This window comes from Vigna umbellata, chromosome 2, assembly GCF_029865625.1.
Source record: "Vigna umbellata cultivar VRB3 chromosome 2, Vumbellata_1.0, whole genome shotgun sequence".
NCBI lineage: Eukaryota > Viridiplantae > Streptophyta > Magnoliopsida > Fabales > Fabaceae > Vigna > Vigna umbellata.
This window is the reverse complement of record NC_142166.1, coordinates 12,675,124-12,692,845: the sequence shown is the minus strand read 5'-3', so window position 1 is coordinate 12,692,845 and position 17,722 is coordinate 12,675,124. Positions and strand designations below refer to the sequence as shown.

The following is a 17,722-nucleotide window of genomic DNA, read 5'->3' as shown; positions in this document are numbered from 1 at the left end:
CCATAATTTAATCAAGTTTAACCAAATAATTCACCGGATTCAAACCTGATCTTAAAAATGCATTCGATACAAGCATGTAAGTAATATTGTTGTGCTACAAAGTGGTGTTCTTTATTTCATCTCTCTTCTGAAGTTTGTTGTGAATGATAACAATCATCATGCAAATTAAGTTTAATTCATAACAATGTTTCATGCATTCCTTGCCTCCATAGTTGTGTTACCTTTAAACCCATCTCCTCCATTCTCTCTTTCCTCGCAAAGAGTGTTTGCAGAACATAGTTATTTGAAGCTGCACGACACATCTCTCAATCTCTATCTCCTTCTCTTATGTCATTTTCTTTTTTCTTTCATATGCTTTTTTAAAACCCTTGGATCATAATAAAAGACATGGTGAGGTCTCCCTGTGAAAAAGTCAATGTCAAAAGGGGTGTGTGGGCCACAGAAGAAGACACAAAGAAGCTTGCATTTGGTTCCAAGCATGGATCTGGTAACTGGACTTCTGTCCCCAGGAAAACAAGTTAGACAACTTTATTTTTTAAACTTCCAAAGCTCAATTTTTGCACTTCCTTACTTAAAGTTTTGCATTTGGGGACATCATTTCAGGGCTCAAGAGGTGTGGAAAGAGTTGTAGGCTTAGATGGAGTAACTGCCTTAGGAATGATCTTAAGCACGACAATTTCACAACCCAAGAAGAAGATCTAATCATTAAGCTTCACGCAGCCATAGGTAGCAGGTGAATATTGTGGCCTAATTCTTCAACTGTTCTTGCTTCTCTGCTTTTTTTTCTGAATCATTTTGTGACAGGTGGTCTATAATAGCCCAACAGCTTCCTGGGAGAACAGACAATGATGTAAAGATCTACTGGAACACAAAGCTGAAAAAGAAACTCTCTGAAATGGGGATTGATCCTGTTACCCACAAGCCCTTTTCTAAACTCATTGCTGACTATGGAAACATCGGGGGTTGCCAGAAACCAAGTACCAGAATAGGGTCTATCAATAAAGACTTCAAGAGCGCAATGATGCTAAAATCAGAACCCCATCAAACCATGCCACAAGGATCTACAAATATAAATGACCAAGAAACCACTAGAAACAACTTTTTATTCAACAGAGCTCATGGTGATAATCTCTCAATGGACTTTGAGAATGAGATGATCTCAGGATCTGTGTTAGGGGAAGATCGTTTGTCAAAAACTTCATCCCCTTCTACTCCTTCTACTTGTTCCACTTCAGCTTTTAGTTGGAATGACTTCCTTCTTCTAGAAGATGATTTTACACCACTTGACTACCAGGAAACAGACACCCTGGTTTCAAAGGAGAATGTGGTGACCATACAGAGTTGGAATAGCAAAGAGGTGAAGTCACAACATGCCTCGGGTAGTAGTGACTTCCAATTTTCATCATCCTCTCACACTTCATTCATAGAAGCCATGCTTGATCAAGAAAATGAAATGTTTCTGAGTTTTCCACACCTTATGGAGGAACCATCCAACTTGAGTTAAATTTTCAAATAATAATTCCCCAATGTCGAAACGCATCTACCTTATCTTGCCTGTATTCTGGACTACCATGTTACTGCTTTTGTTCTTTCTTGCCTTCAAGCAAACATCATACATCAAGTCTCACCATGAATCTTCTACCATGGGAATGATTAGTAGTATTTTTCATTTTCCCCATCATGTGTATTGCTACTATTTTTCACTACTATTTAATTATAACGACATCTCAATTATAAATAAAATAATATATATATATATATATATATATATTTGTATAAAAGTGTGTAAGAAAAATAAAAAATATATAAATATTTAATTACATTCTCTGTTTACGTATTTTTAAAAATATATAAATTAAAGAAGACCATGATATTGTAAGAAAAATTATATATGAAAAGACTAGACAACATTATTGTCAACTTCATTGTTTTTTTTCTAACAAAAAATTTAGTCATTTATATTATAGTTTGTAATATATTTGATTTGATTTATAAAATGCTTGGTGTTACCCAATAATGACGAAATCAATTGAAAAGGATGACGTATATAAAAATTACGTTAAATTTACGAAGTGATAGCTATAAAAAGATGATACCGAAGATGAATGTTAGTTAATCCAAACAAAAATAAAATTGAAATATTTAAAATTCTTTAGGAAACCTATATAAGAACCCAAATTGTGTTGCCAAAAATGAACGAAATCCAAAAGGAGTCAAGAATGGTGGCAATCTCACTGTACAGAGGGAACCTTCACCGAGTACCGGAAGTGCCTCGCCGATGGCCTATGCCAGCCCCCAAAATCTCTCTCAAAGACTTCAAATGTCTTCTCGCTCGCCGTTCCAAGGCACTATCTCGCCTTCAAGCCTCCAACCCTAACCCTAACAACACTCTCCCCGACGACTCCCATCTTCAACCACCTCCCGACGCCGCCGTCACCGTTGCTCACGCCGAGGGCCCTTCCGCCGTCTCCCAAGAAGACGAAGATCGCAAAGAACCGCTACTGGTCGCCGTCAGTTCTGCCAAAAGACCGCTCGGCGAATCGGATTCGCCTGTCGATGCAATGATTGCTGAGGCTTCCGAGAAAAAACCGTTTGACGGTGCTGACCTTTCGACGGAAAAACAGATTGAGCCGGTAACCGGTTTTGGATTTTTTTTTTCTATTTTTCGTAAATCGTTTATTGTAATTTTGCGTTGTTTGTTTGCGATTGTCACGTGTTTGTAATTTTGGCTAGGTCACTGACAATGTTGATCTGCCTGACGAAAAGGCGAAAAGGAAAAAGGAAATTGAGGAGAAGTTGCACGGCTTGAATGAGAATAAACATAACCTGGTGTTGGTATTGAAGCAGGTAAATGATACTGCATAACTGACACTAGTTTGTATCGACGTATTGATCTTCCTTGATTTCCGTCTGATATAGAATATGTTTTGAAAGTCTGAGACTTTTAATTGTTGAATGATAAAATGTCTGAAATGTTTTTTTTTTTGTGTGCAGAGGGTTTGGTATTAATTAGCGAAGGTGTTATTTGTTTTGGTTTTTGTTGTGTTTATGTCCATGTCTTTTCCTGCAATGTCAAGTGTCATGTTGAAACCCTAGTCAAATTCAAAACCATGATTGTGTCTGTGTGTATCCCTTGCATGTTGTGAATGATAATTTGGTCTTGGCAGATATTGAATGCGGAGGAGGAGTTTAAGAGACGAAATAGTATGCAAATGGCTGGGATGCGTGGTCCTTCGGGTCCAGTTCAAGGGGATGGAACCAACGATACTGGATCCATGATTAGGCACATGCCCCCTAGATTGGGATCGGAGGGAAATCTTGCTGGTGATGTGGATGGTGGTGACGGGGATGATTTAGCTAACCATACCATGCATTCTCGCCACATACTTCGGCCAAGTAGCATGTCACCTTCGTCAGAATCTCCTCTTCGGAGGACCCCTAGTGTTCAACAAAATGCGGTAACGTATATTAGCTATTTCAGTTAATTCATGTTGTTGATGTGCTTCGGATTGTATAACTGTCTTGTGGTTGGATCTATGATCTGTTTTGGTGGAATGAATCTGTGATTAATTATATATGTTATAGAGTGCATGTAGGAGTAGGACGGTCAAGAATGGCATGCTAGTTCGAGTTATATGTGCTTGAAATTTTGATATTAGTTTGCGGAAGTAAGTTATTCCTTTGTTTGGTTATTTTGCAATAAAGCAGCGGGAAAAAAAATGGGTCCATACTTACTAAATTGCAATGCATTCCATTCTTTCAATTTTAAACAATCCAAACAATAGAATCTAATACCATTACTTCCAGCTCACTTCATTTCATCATTCTAACATAGCGTAACTAAAGCCAAATTATAACGGAACCTTGAATGTTGCGCACTTGAACTAGCCTCATTGCACTAGTTACTGACTCAGTTTTGAGAAGGGTTGAATCAAGTAAATATTAGGTTGAACCTAATTTGTTGAATTTTATAAACTGCAATTTACAGATTTTAAATTGAATTTAGGGTCTTGTTTCATGTACTTTGTTGTTCGATACTTTTTATGGTTATGATTCTAAGAACTAGCTTGTATTTGTATTGAATATAATCGTACACTTGCAATCTTGTAGAGTCTAGGCTGCATTCATGTCACTCTTTTTCTTAACTCTTCAATCTATTCTTTCTCTCTGTTTTAGCTAATTACTTAGAGTATCTATAATGCAAGAGTCTTATAAAAAACCAATAAGGTTCTTAATAGCTTGATGTATGCATACACATATATGTTCTGCAAATGAGATAAATTATGCTTTAGTAGTTATGCTGTGTTAAGAAGCTGAATATACGAGTAAAGGTCAAGCCCGAATCCATAAGTAGAATACTTCCTTGAATTGCCCTGTTTTCTTTTGACGTACTTAGTTGTTACCTTTTCTATGAAGATTTCGAATCCTTCTCGAGCAAATTTGGGAGCTGCTGGAAGTCCATCACGCTTTGCTCTCTCAGGTCATCAGGGAAATCCAGCGAATCTACCACAAGTGTCAGTGTCAGGAACTAGTTACATTGCATCATCCCCTTCCCCAGCGCATCTGGTGGCACTTCTGTTTTCAGAGATGCTCGACAGCCAAGTCCTTGGAAGTAGAAGGTTTTGGTTTTTATCATTGGTCATATGTTATCAATCGAAATTTCTATACTCTGATTTTATGTATATAATTTTCTTAATGAGTAATGATAAGAAGACCTCTGTTTCTGTGCGGAGAATTCTATGCATTTTTTTTTAACTGCCTAGCAGGCTGGTTCTTTATCTTGCTGTTTCTCGAGCAGGATTTTCTAGTCATAATCTACTTGTCCTCTAAAAAACATTGAAACATGAATGTTGCTGACTTGTCATACAGGTTTAGGTTGTCATTAGGAACATTGCTGAAATATCCTGGGTTTATGGTGATTATTTCTGCACTCTTTTTCGGTTCAATTGACCCTTTTTTGGTTTGGAAAAAAGTTGTTTTTCATTAAATAAAGGTATACATTTTATAATTAAAATAAATTTAGTTTTGTCGATTTCCTTGTTGTTCAAGCTTTTAAAATATTATTTTCTATTCAATTAATTGAGAATTTATGATCCATTTGATAAGTGAAATGATTTAAAAGCTCAATAGTCATAAATTAGTGAGTGAAATATTTTTTTAGTTTTTGAACTTTAATAGAAAATTAGAATTCGTTTATGTTGGAAACTTTGACACATTTTAGTTTTTAAACTTTAAAAATAAATTAATATAGTCTTTCTAATCTAATTATGTTAAAAAACATTATGTGGCAAACTTGTTTTAGGTTAACATTTAAATTGCTTCTAATGTTTGATACGTTCTTGTTTTAATGTTAGTTGGAAATGTGTGTTAAAAATTTAATGTAATTGGCAAGAAATTGATGATTGAGAGGGTTGTTTAACTATTGAGGTGAGTTTCAAAGAGTGTTTGTGGGGGTGGGTTAAATTGGTAATTGTAAGGTTGGGGTGGTGGTTGAAATATTGGAAGGGAAATTGATTGTGATAGAGGGGTCATGATTAGATCAAGGAGCTACAAAATATTCTTTTGCATTTGATCAACAAGGGTATTCTTGTTTGCGTCATTTCTTGAACTTGTTGGTCCTCATGGTTTGTGTTGCACTTCACTTTTCCGTTTGTTTATAAACACCAAATTGATCGGATAGAATGGTAGACTTTGAAGCCGTGATCGTCTAGGCACCTCCTCATCGTCAAACAGATGATTTGAGATCAAAAACTCTTAAAGAGAAGGTAGAGAACTCTAGAAAAGTAATTTCTAGAGAGATGATACGTTTTAAAATAATAAAATTTATTTATAACAAAACTATTTATAATAAAACTGTTTAATATTAAAATAATCGAGTCTCACTATTTTTATACTATCACCGCTTCTAAAATATAATTTCCTGAGATTTTACCGTACATGTTATATATTTATATATATATATATATATATATATATATATGGGTTTGCTAACGCGCACGCTTAATTTTAAGTTGGTACATTTTAGCAATGTGTACCGCGTTTTAGTAGACAAAAATATCTTTATATATGATGGACTCTAAATCTTAAAATTAAGGATATTTTAATAATTTTCATTCTCAAAACTAAAAAATTGACATTAAATATCCTTATATATATAATTTTTCTTTGTCCACGTTTTAAAAATTATCCTTAACGTAGTTATGTTTTAAAATTTAACCGTTTTCTTATATTTAATTATTTATTAAATTAAATAAATAAAAATTATGTACAGTTAAATTTCAAAAATTATTTATATTTATTTTCGTAATTATATTTCTATTACTTTTTTATCATAAAAAATAAATACAGATATAAAAATATTCCTTTTTTGTCCATATTTATTTTCTAAATTTATCATTTAAATTAATTTTTAAATTAAAATAAAAAAGAAATTCTTCTTTTTAGTGTCCTCCTTTGTATTTCAAATTTATCTTTTAAATAAAAGTTTGTTAATCTATACCTATATATTCTTTTTTTATCCACATTTGTTTTTTAAATTAAAATAAAAAATAAATTCTTTTTTTGTCCACGTTTTCTAAATTTACCTTTTTAAATAATATAGTTTTTTTAAATTAAGATAAGTATATCATCAATTTTACCGTTTTTCAAATTTAGCTTTTTTTTAGTTGATGGTTTTTCTAAACTTAACCATATTTTAATTATAAAACTATTACTAAAGAAAATAAAAGGTATTTATAATAAAATTACAAAAATCATTTACATTTAGTTTCATAATTAATTTAATTTCATAATTAATAATAACAATAATAATACAATAATAATTTTATGATTTTTCATAAATATAAAAAAGTGAACTTACATTTCATTAGTATATATAAAAAGAGATTTTACATTTTTATGTTTACATTTGTTTTTCAATTTTACTATTTAAATAAAAAAAATTAAATTAAAATAAATATTTTATGAATTTTACACTAACAGTTTTGTTTAGATTTAACCGATATGTTTTAGTTTGACCATTTTTAAAATTAACCATTTTTCATTATAAAACTACCTAAAAATGAATAAAAATATTTACAATAAAGTTTTGATAATTATTTATATTTAAGTTTATAATTATAACAATATATAAGAATATATATCTTCATATATATATATATATATATATATATATATATATATATATATATAGTTGTACACGAATATTGTTAAAAAATTATGTGATATTTGTATTTAACTAATAAATAATTATTTATTTATTTAGGTTAAAACTGTCAAATTAAAAGATGAACTAAAGGAATCAACTATAATAATGATGAAATGATAATTTTCTAAAAATAATATTAACAAATTATGTGATCGTTATTTTCAAAAATAGAAATCATTTATTTATTTTAAAATAAAAAAGTATTCAATTACTTATTTCTTAATAAAAATTAAATTGACATTTATTAAAGAGTAAAGTTATCAAATTAAAAAAAAAATTATATCAAAGGAAGTTATGAAATGATGTGTAATTTTATATAAGAATATAGATGTTATAATAAAGAGTGGGAGTCCATTTAAATAACTGAAATGAATTTCTCTTTCTGTTATGAACTCAAATTAAAGAGTCATAAGTGCACATTAATATATAGAAATAATATTCTATCTCTAGAAATATGTGTACTACATTTATTGTATTCTTTATTTTCTTCTCTCTCATCTTTATTACTAGTAAAGTAAATAAGAGGTTTAATATGACAAATATTTATTTTGTTTTTAATATAATAAGAAAAAAAATTAAAATCTTAAAACAAAATTTTTATTTTTATTAATTTTTTATTTAAACATTGTTATTAAAGTAATTTAATATGTGTTTGACTTTTAACAATTATTATATTTGTTCATTAAAACAAAATTTAATATGTGTAAGGTTTTTTTACTTTATTAATTTTGACATGAAACTAACATTTGTTGTTAAAAGTTTTATATATTTTGATTATAAACTTAAAAAAAATTAATGTAGTGTTATTAATTCAAGTATATTAAATTATTTTAGCAGTTTGCAACTAATAAAAATAAAACACTGCAAGATATTTAAAATAAAACATATTAATAGAATTAATACAGCGATATCCAAAAAGTAAATAATTATAAAAATATATATAAAACATCTAAAGATAACTTAGAATTTATAAAACTCCTATACATGCTAATTATCACAAAACGAAAAAATAAAAAAGTTTGGTCATCATCATCTTCCACCATAGGCGCATTAACATTTACCCTTCATCCAATCACACCAATAAGATAATTATTGTAAAGTTAAAAAACACATACACAAAATAACATAAAAGAAAGTGTAATATAATAAATTATATCGATTATAAACTAAGCATGCATAAAAATATAATAAATTATATATATTCATACAAACACTTGACATTAAACTCAATTATTCAGATACATGTTTTTGATATAAAGTTTTCTCGTAGGTAGGAATGACAAAAATACTTGTGCTCGCAGGTAGTTGAAGATAAAATTCACGATGGATAGTTGGTATTCGCGGATAGCGAATATTTTAATACTCGTTTATAAACCGGACGAGTGAAGATTTTATTAAGTTAAATTTAATTAAAATTAAAATTAATTTATATTTTATTAGTTTAAATTTCATTCAAATTAAATGAAATTTTAATTTATATTATATTTTTTTGTAATTTTATTTAAATTTTATTCTTAAAGTTTATAAAATATATTTTTAAATATTTGTGGGGTATCCACATGTATATGCATGTTTTAAAATACTCATGAGTATTTTTTTATACGAGTATCCACGTAGGTAGAGGACGGGTAACATGTGGATTTTTTTGTTGCGGGTCAAGTAACAGGTAAGCACTATTTATGTCTGACCCAACCCGTTGTTATTTATACTCATAAGCGTGCACTTGTAGTAGTATATGCTTTGGAAAGTCATAAACAAGGGATTATCACCCTACCACTTACAAGGGTAGTCCCCTTTCGCACCTAGGATCAAACATTTTTCGTAGACTAAAACCTTTTGCGACTCTCACCACATAACTCATTTTATTATATTTATGTGTGAATAATTATTAGAGTTCCGGATACATCCGTTCTGACTCTCATATGTCAATGCATACATTAATATCATCATTACAAAGAATTTCTCCTTGAAATTTTTTCAACATCATCACCATGCATATCCACAAAAATAACATCATCTCAATAAGTCATCATAATACTCATAAACATACATAAATTCCATTATAAATCTATCTCAAATAGTCAAACAAGAAAATAGATCCAAACATACACAATGACGCTCAAAGGTGGAGTCCAACGTCATACCTTTCACAAAAGGTGGTGCCTAATGTCACTCATGGCGCTCAACACCACTCTTTTCGCAAAAAGGTATGCTTAGCTACACTTTCTAACGCCTAGTGTCTTGGAGTGAAAAAGCTTCAGACATATAATACAAGAATGACGCACAATGATACCTTAACACCACTCAATGTTCAACCCTTCACAAAATTGGAGACTTAATGACATCCTAGAGTCACTCAACGTTATACCAACTATCAACACTTGTATTTTTTGTGTTTTTAAGGGAACTTATACCTATTCAATTGATCAAAATGACATTCCTTTCTTAGTGAATTAGTTCCAAAACAGTTTTAAACATGAAAACTTGCACCACTTGATCAATTGTCCAGATCATAAATCTCTTAAACTCACAAAACCAAGTCCAAACTATTAAGATTCAAGGATCAATAATTCAAACCACAATTTCAACATATCATACATACCAACACATCAATCATTAGTCAATTAACCATACAATCATATATTCAAAAATTTTAAAGTATCTATAACTTAAAAACAATGCAATTAACTTCCCTTACTTGAGAGACAAATGAACTTGCTTTAAAGAATCCCAAATCCCTTCCAGCTCATAGAATCTAGAAACAACACAAACGCGATAAGGACAACTATTAGAACCACTAATAAGAAAATACTCACATAGATGACTATAAAGACGCATATAAGTGAAAGAAGGTCCACATTCAACAGATAATAGGAAAAGACCAAGAAAAGGGGTTGAAACTCAACTTATACAAATGAAGAAGTTGATATGTCCAAATTGAAAAACTCGCTGGAAGAATCAATACTATGAAGAACTCTAAAAAAGTAGTTCCTAGAATCATGGTATGTTTTAAAAATATAAGTCTCATCCATAACAAAATTATTTATATTAAAATCCTTTTATATTAAAATAGTTGTGTCTCAATATTTTTAAGTCATTGTCACTTCTAAAATTCATTTTCTAGGTCTTTATTGGCAACGATTTTAACATGTAAAAAAAAATAAAGTTTTTATATCCATTCATTTTTAAAGTTTGAGGACCAAAATGTATCAAAATTTTAGACAATTATAAATTTTAGTTTCTCATCAAAATTAAAAACTAGAAACATGCTTCATTCTATAATTAACTTTGAGTATTAGAGTATTAGAGTTGATATGTGTTTTAAAATAACGAGATCGAGTATGTTAGTTTTAAAGTAATTCAATAATATAAATAGAATTTATTAAACTCGTATCATTACTTAAAACACAAACCATCCCTCTAAAACTCGTTCCTTGAGTTTCTCCACATTCTCTTTAAGAAATCTAACTCCTCAATCATATGTTTGACTATTAGAACATGTTGAGGAGATCACAACAGAGTAATCTCCATTCCTATCCGATTAATTTCTGGTTAAGAGTAAGTAAGTTTCTACCCCTTTTTCCTTTTAGCTTTATGTCCATGATCATGCATAAGAACCCCTTTGCATGTGTCATTGGTCTTCTATTCCTGGTTCTTTGTCAATTTGAGGTTTTAATGACTTATTCTGATCACGATTCGGTGATTTGTAGGCATTTCTAGGATTCCTTGCGGTTGAAGCAAATGTTAGAAGTTCTTAGAGTTGTAGTAGTTCCCTTTGAGGTAAAAGAAGCTAGTTCCTATTTCATGTTAAATTATAAAGTATGAATTGATAACATTAGGATGTGTAGTTGGTAAATATTGAATGTTTATGATTGAAGTGTTATTGTTGTTGAGTAAGTGAATTTGATTACATGATGATTGCTGATGCATAATGATTTCATATTAAGTTCAAAGTGTATGATGAATGATGGTGTTTAGTTGTTTTGGTTGTGTTGTATGTGGTTAAAAATGGAGGAGAATGAAACTAGGTGGAGTAGTAGGTGTTTTTGGTCAAAATATGGAGTTTTGGTATGTGAGTTTTTGAGCTAAAGGTTAAAAATAACGAATTCAGTCTTAGAATCTGTTTATAAGGAAATTAAAACTTGTTAGAGTTGTTAATTAATTGAAATCTGGTCTAGATAGAGTTAGTAGTATTTTAATGGTGTTTTGGTTGGTTTTAAAGTACATTTTGGGGTTTGGACTAATGAAATTTTGAATCAAGGTTATGTGTTCAAATGGAAGGTTTGAGGTGTGTTGGTAAGTCATTTTTGACTTGTTAGAGTCCTTAAGTTACTTTAAAATGGGCTAGAACTTGTAGAATTCAATTTTAGTCTCAAACGAAAGATTTTAGATGTTTTTAAGTGAACTCTTATGGTAAAATAATTTGATAACTAGTTTAAGTTAGGTAAAATACTTTTGTTTAGGTCTATAATAGTTTATAATCCAATCTAGGAGTGTTAGAAGTTGGTCAAAATTATTAGAATAGGTCATCGGCGGTTTAGGACTGTTAGTTATGCAGTTTTGGCGCTGCAAAATTGTGTAGTGAGGTCGACCGAGCAAAATGGGCTCGTTAGGCGAGTTGAGGAGAGTTCTGACAGTGAGTTCAGAGGCTAAGCAAGCCATCTCGCTCAACTTGGGGAGTTTGCTATTTTGGAACTCGTTGGACAGGTATTTGAGGTGTTTGACAGAGAGTTGTAGAGGTTAAGCGAGCCAACTCGCTTAGCTTGGGAGGCTTGCTGTTTTGCCTCTCGTTGGGTGAGCATAGGCTATTTGTTGGGCGAGTGGTTTGAGTTCTTGGGTGTTTATGAATTCTTTCTTTTATGTGTATGATTTTAAAAAAGCTATCATGGTTTGTTATATGATTTGTGGTAAGGTTTGGAACATATGTTCGAATGGAATTAGGTGTGTAAGAGTTCTAGGGAGAATTCTTAATGGTTGTATCAAAGTATTGTTGGTATGAATGCATGAAGCTTAGTCTTGGGGTTATCTTGACACTCTAATGATTATTCTCAAGTATAGATGATAGATTCATGTGGTGAGAGTAGCATGAGGTCTTAGTCTAGTGCTTCTAGTATGACCTAAGATATGGTACAAACTAACCTTGTAAGTGTGGTAGGGTGAAACCCATTGACAATGACTTTGCAGAGTAGTAGAGACCACCACAAGTGCACAACCTGCCATAGCTCGACATTCATACTAAATCTAGTCCAGTCTAGGTTTTGGCATAATTAAGATGTTTGGATTATTGTATGTGAAATATGACTCACGTATTAAATGTTAATGCATATTATAATTTGTTTTGTATAACTAGCTTACCCTGTTTGTTTTTGTCTTGTTGGGACGTTCTTATGTGTTGTCTGTCTTAACGATGATCATCTAGTGAGTGTGAGAAGAAGGTGATCATGTGATACTAGAACAAGCGTTAGGTGAAGTTGACCTAGAGACTTAGAAATTTTAGTGCTTTTATCCTTATTATTTATGTTTTAGCTTTGATGGTCTAGATACAATTTTTGTGTATAATTTTGATTTCAGTACTTCGCATGTAAATTTTGTTAAATTTTGTTTTTATAATTATGTTAAATAATTATAAATTAACTTTATATTTTTGGGATTAATAGGTCTACTTTATCGTTTTAATACTATATAATTTAGATGTTATATTATAAATTTATTATTATTATTAATTTTTTTTAATAAACTTGTATAATAATAATGATAAATAAAAGTTCAATTACCATAATTGTTAATAAAAATTAAATGAAATCAAAATATTAGATATGTGATTCTTTAATTATATTAAAACCAAATTTATAACTATTTATCTTTATTATTATGTAAAAGATATTGGAAATACTTATTTCTTATTTTTCATCACGTTATTGGAATAATAATCATATGACAATATAATAATAATAGTAAAAATTTTAATTAATATACATATTTCCTTTTGTAAATTATTTTGAATCTCTGTCAAAATAAATTACTTTTTAGTTTATGTTTATACTAACGGAAGATCTAAATAAAATAATAATGAATTATCCCAATATTCCATAAAAATTAAACAGAAAAATATATTTCTAAAAAGTAGTTAATTCTTAAAAGATAATATTAAATTATAACTTACTTAAATAATGTATAATACAAATTTCCTTATTTTGAGTATATATTCCATATTAATATTTACACTTAATTATATTTTAATATTGTAATATTTTAAACATAATAATTATCTTAAGAAAAGTCAAAAAAGAAGAATAGATGTATAATTTCATGAAATGTAAAAGTTATTTTACTTTTTTTTATATCTTCTATCTTTATTTTTAATATATTAATATAAAGAAGAAATAATTACAATAATTAGGAATATATGTAAAGAGAGAAATAATATACATACATATTTCATTAATTTAAGTTATTAATTAAAATAAAATAAAATGATAAAATTGAAATTAATTCATTCAACTTATTCTTGAGTTACTAAACCAAGTGTAACGATATTATTGTAACTGAATAGTATTTTAGAAATATAACTGAAAGTAGTCCATGTAATTATTCTCATATCTTAATAGTTATTAATTAATGTTGAAGTAAGTTTAAAATTACAGAATACTCCGTGTTTAGAGTTTTTTAATCTAATTTTCAGTTTTAAGGTTCATTTAAATTTTTGAAACAGAACCAGAAATAATTTCTTTAAAACATTAATATTAACTTAGATTAAACAATTAATTTACACACCAAATATTTTATCATTTGTTCCTTAAATAATCATATAAAGAACAACAATTTGATACAGAAAAATTCGTCTCATGTGACACAAAAGCAAAAGGATCCGTTGGCAAGAAAGTTTAATGGTGAGTGGGCCAGCCTCGGCCACTTCAACGAAATTTCAATTCCACTATTATTATTTTCCTAATTTTCCTTTCAAAACTTCAAACCGTTGCCGTTTCTTATTTAATTTTTTGCATTTTTCTATTATTCCATAAAGTCGGTCACCTCCTCCTTCTCTCACGTCTCTGTTCTCTTCTCCATAACTGAGGGGAGAGAGAAACAGCGTTTGAAGAATCTTCGCAAAAAAGAAAAGTAAACAGAGCAACATGAAGCGAAACCTTCAAACGTTGTTTATGTTAACACGAAAGCGATCGATTCAGTTTCTAATCGGTGCGTTTTTCTTCTACCTCGTACTCGTCACACTCGAAATCCCTCTCGTTTTCAAAACCGACTTCACCACCGTCGCCACGCGCACCCACAAGCTCCTCAGCGAGGAGGACTCGCTACTGAAGGATTCCCCGGCGCGTCCTTTGAAAACGGTTTCCAACGCTGACTCGCCGAGTCAACTCGCTCGCCGCAGCGTTATTTCGGGGCTGGTCTTGAACGACGCCGTGTTCGAATCCAACGGCAACGACGGGTCGTTGGAGCTCTACAAGCTCGTAAAGCATGCACGCCAGATGGGACGGAGACTCTGGGCGGACCTTGAATCTGGAAATTTGCGGACCGTTGTGTCGAAGCCCGAGAACCGGTCCAGTTCGTGTCCCGGTTCGGTTTCTCTGTCAGGTAAGGATGCATTGGGCGTCGTGCCGCTGCCGTGTGGGCTCACATTGGGGTCACACGTGACGATCGTTGGGAAGCCGTTGGCGGCGCGGCCGGATTTCGAGTCGAATATAGCGGTTGTGAAGGAGAATGAACCGGTGATGGTGTCACAGTTCGTGGTGGAGTTGCAGGGGCTGAAGACGGTGGACGGTGAAGAGCCTCCTAGGGTTTTTCACTTCAATCCGAGGTTGATGGGGGATTGGAGTGGGAAGCCTGTGATTGAACTCAACACATGCTATCGCATGCAATGGGGTTCCGCTCTCAGGTGCGACGGTTGGAAATCCAAGGCCGATGATGATACCGGTGAGTTTCGAAACTGAAATCACATTACTTTTTTTGCCTGTTTGGAAGTTTGATTTCACGTGATTAATTTGGAATTGGTTGATTAGGAACTGTTTTACGATGTGGAAGTTTACTAGTCATTTTAATGTGTTCTCAGTTATATGGTTCTCTTTGATCTTTGCTTTGGTTTTGTTTCTGAATATTTACTTTTTTTTCGTTCTTTGGATTGGAGAAACTGTTTAGAACGTAATGAAATTTTTTAACGCTATTCAACCACAAATGTCATCCAAAGATGATTCATTAGATGTCTGATTTTCTGCCCAATTAAAAGTGTAATTTTCTTGAAGAAATTTGTGACTTGTGTGGTGAGGCTGCTTGTGTCTGGTTGTGGTGGTTGATTGAATTGAATTGAGTTATTGCTTACATTGGGTGCAGTTGATAGGATGGTGAAGTGCGAGAAGTGGATTAGAGATGATGAACAGCACTTAGAGGAGTCTAAGTCGACGTGGTGGTTGAAAAGACTTATAGGGCGCACCAAGAAAGTAAACGTTGACTGGCCATTCCCATTTTCTGAGGGGAAGCTTTTTGTTCTTACTATTAGTGCTGGGTTGGAGGGGTATCATGTTACCGTTGATGGGAGACATGTAGCATCTTTTCCTTATCGTGCTGTAAGTGATATATCTATCGCCTTGATGTTAACTACCTGGACTTGAAGATTGATTTGCTTAATCACTTGATTTTGCATTTTGATTTTGGCAGGGTTTTACTCTTGAGGATGCCACTGGGCTTTCGTTGGCTGGAGACATTGATGTTCACTCTGTATTTGCAGCGTCTTTGCCTTCATCGCATCCCAGTTTTTCCCCACAGCGGCATCTTGAATTTTCCACCAGGTGGCGTGCCCAGCCACTTCCTGACTCTGGCGTAGAATTGTTTGTTGGTGTCCTCTCAGCTGGAAACCATTTTTCTGAGCGGATGGCTGTGAGGAAGTCATGGATGCAGCATAGGCTTGTCAAATCTGGAGCAGTGGTTGCTCGATTCTTTGTTGCACTGGTTGGTTTTTGTTTTTGAAGTTGTTATTTCGTTTCTGATGTTCAGCTGGCGTTTCTTTCTTACTATTTTATTGAAATCTTGGCAGCATGCAAGACATGAAATTAATGTAGAGTTGAAGAAGGAAGCAGAATTTTTTGGTGATATTGTTATAGTGCCCTACTTAGATAACTATGATCTTGTTGTCTTGAAAACAGTGGCCATTTGTGAATATGGGGTGAGTTATTGATTAACTATAATCATGCTATGAACTACCAATTTTCGAGTGATATTTAAGATTTTTTTATGGAATATAAGATGTGGTCTATTGTTCACAGGTTCATACGGTTTCTGCTAAGTATATCATGAAAGGGGATGATGATACTTTTGTTCGAGTGGATGCTGTTATCAGTGAAGCAAGGAAGGTTCCAGATGATACCAGTTTTTATATCGGTAACATAAATTACTATCATAAACCCTTGCGATATGGGAAATGGGCAGTGACATATGAAGTAAGTAATGAGCATCCATCGAAATGCTTTTGTTCAAACCTTAAAAATTCTGAATGAGAATACTCTTGAAATAATGATTATTTTAGTAATGTCTATTTTAATCCAAAGAAGGCCTGAAGTTACCCTGTTTTCTTAGTTCCAAATTGCAGTTGCACCCTCGGTCGGCTGTGTGAATTTATGAACTGTGTATCGTGGTCCTTAAGTGTGTTTTGTCATACTGTTGTGACTGATTTAACTAGGAAGTTGCAGGAAAAATATTGGTGTGTTAAAATATTGATGGTTTTGTTTCTTTTATTTTTCCAGGAATGGCCAGAAGAGGATTACCCACCCTATGCTAATGGCCCGGGTTATATTTTGTCATCAGATATTGCACGATATATTGTATCTGAATTTGAAATGCATAAACTAAGGGTTAGTAAACATTATTTACATTGCGCTTTTTTCTGTGTTCATCCTTACCTTAATGAGTGAATTCCTTTCATTTGAAACTCTGGCTGAATGTGTGATTTGCTCTTTATGCAGTTGTTTAAGATGGAAGATGTGAGTATGGGAATGTGGGTAGAGCAATTTAACCGCTCAAAACCTGTACACTATTCTCATAGCTTGAACTTCTGCCAATTTGGTTGCATAGAAGACTATTACACAGCCCATTACCAATCGCCTAGGCAGATGATGTGTCTGTGGGATAAACTGCAAAGGGAGACAAGGCCTCAGTGCTGTGACATGAGATGACAAAAGAGACATAGGTTCTGATCTTTGATTCCGTTAGAAGGACAGAGAAAACAAGTTTTGAAGTGAAGCCATATACCATCTCGAATATTGTATATAACTCTGGAGCTTGGTTAGTTAAACATCGCCCTGTATAAAATGGCCTTTTTTATTCTCAGTTTATAATATTATTGGTTTTCTTGTTCTTTTCTCACACCCTTTTTGGGGTCCTCAATTCTTTTGGCTCGGCATTGGGATTGGAATTGGATCATGATGATGATGATGTTACAAGTTCTGTAAAATCATTTGAGGGATAGAAAATATAGATCAATTATTATACCAAGCTGGTGCTTTTTGCCTG

General features: G+C 32.1%; 2 protein-coding genes and 1 pseudogene across 3 annotated transcripts; all 3 read left to right on the top strand.

Moving 5' to 3' along the window:
* The first annotated feature begins 284 nt into the window (after positions 1 to 284).
* On the top strand, positions 285 to 1,709 carry LOC124823298 (transcription factor MYB35-like). The gene is made up of 3 exons (XM_047295487.2): positions 285 to 517; positions 604 to 733; positions 805 to 1,709. Exons 1-3 carry the CDS (start codon positions 388 to 390, stop codon positions 1,502 to 1,504), a joined length of 960 nt encoding a protein of 319 aa, XP_047151443.2. The 5' UTR covers positions 285 to 387; the 3' UTR covers positions 1,505 to 1,709.
* Positions 1,710 to 2,177: 468 nt separating this feature from the next.
* LOC148203448 (uncharacterized) lies at positions 2,178 to 4,735 on the top strand (annotated as a pseudogene). The gene is made up of 4 exons (XR_015784177.1): positions 2,178 to 2,633; positions 2,734 to 2,847; positions 3,168 to 3,458; positions 4,417 to 4,735. The product of XR_015784177.1 is annotated as an uncharacterized LOC148203448 (transcript).
* A 9,481-nt stretch (positions 4,736 to 14,216) lies between these two features.
* On the top strand, positions 14,217 to 17,722 carry LOC124825750 (hydroxyproline O-galactosyltransferase GALT6-like). The gene is made up of 7 exons (XM_047298447.2): positions 14,217 to 15,136; positions 15,551 to 15,783; positions 15,875 to 16,165; positions 16,251 to 16,379; positions 16,480 to 16,653; positions 16,957 to 17,064; positions 17,176 to 17,722. The coding sequence occupies exons 1-7, from the start codon at positions 14,341 to 14,343 to the stop codon at positions 17,383 to 17,385; spliced, it is 1,941 nt and encodes a 646-aa protein (XP_047154403.1). The 5' UTR covers positions 14,217 to 14,340; the 3' UTR covers positions 17,386 to 17,722.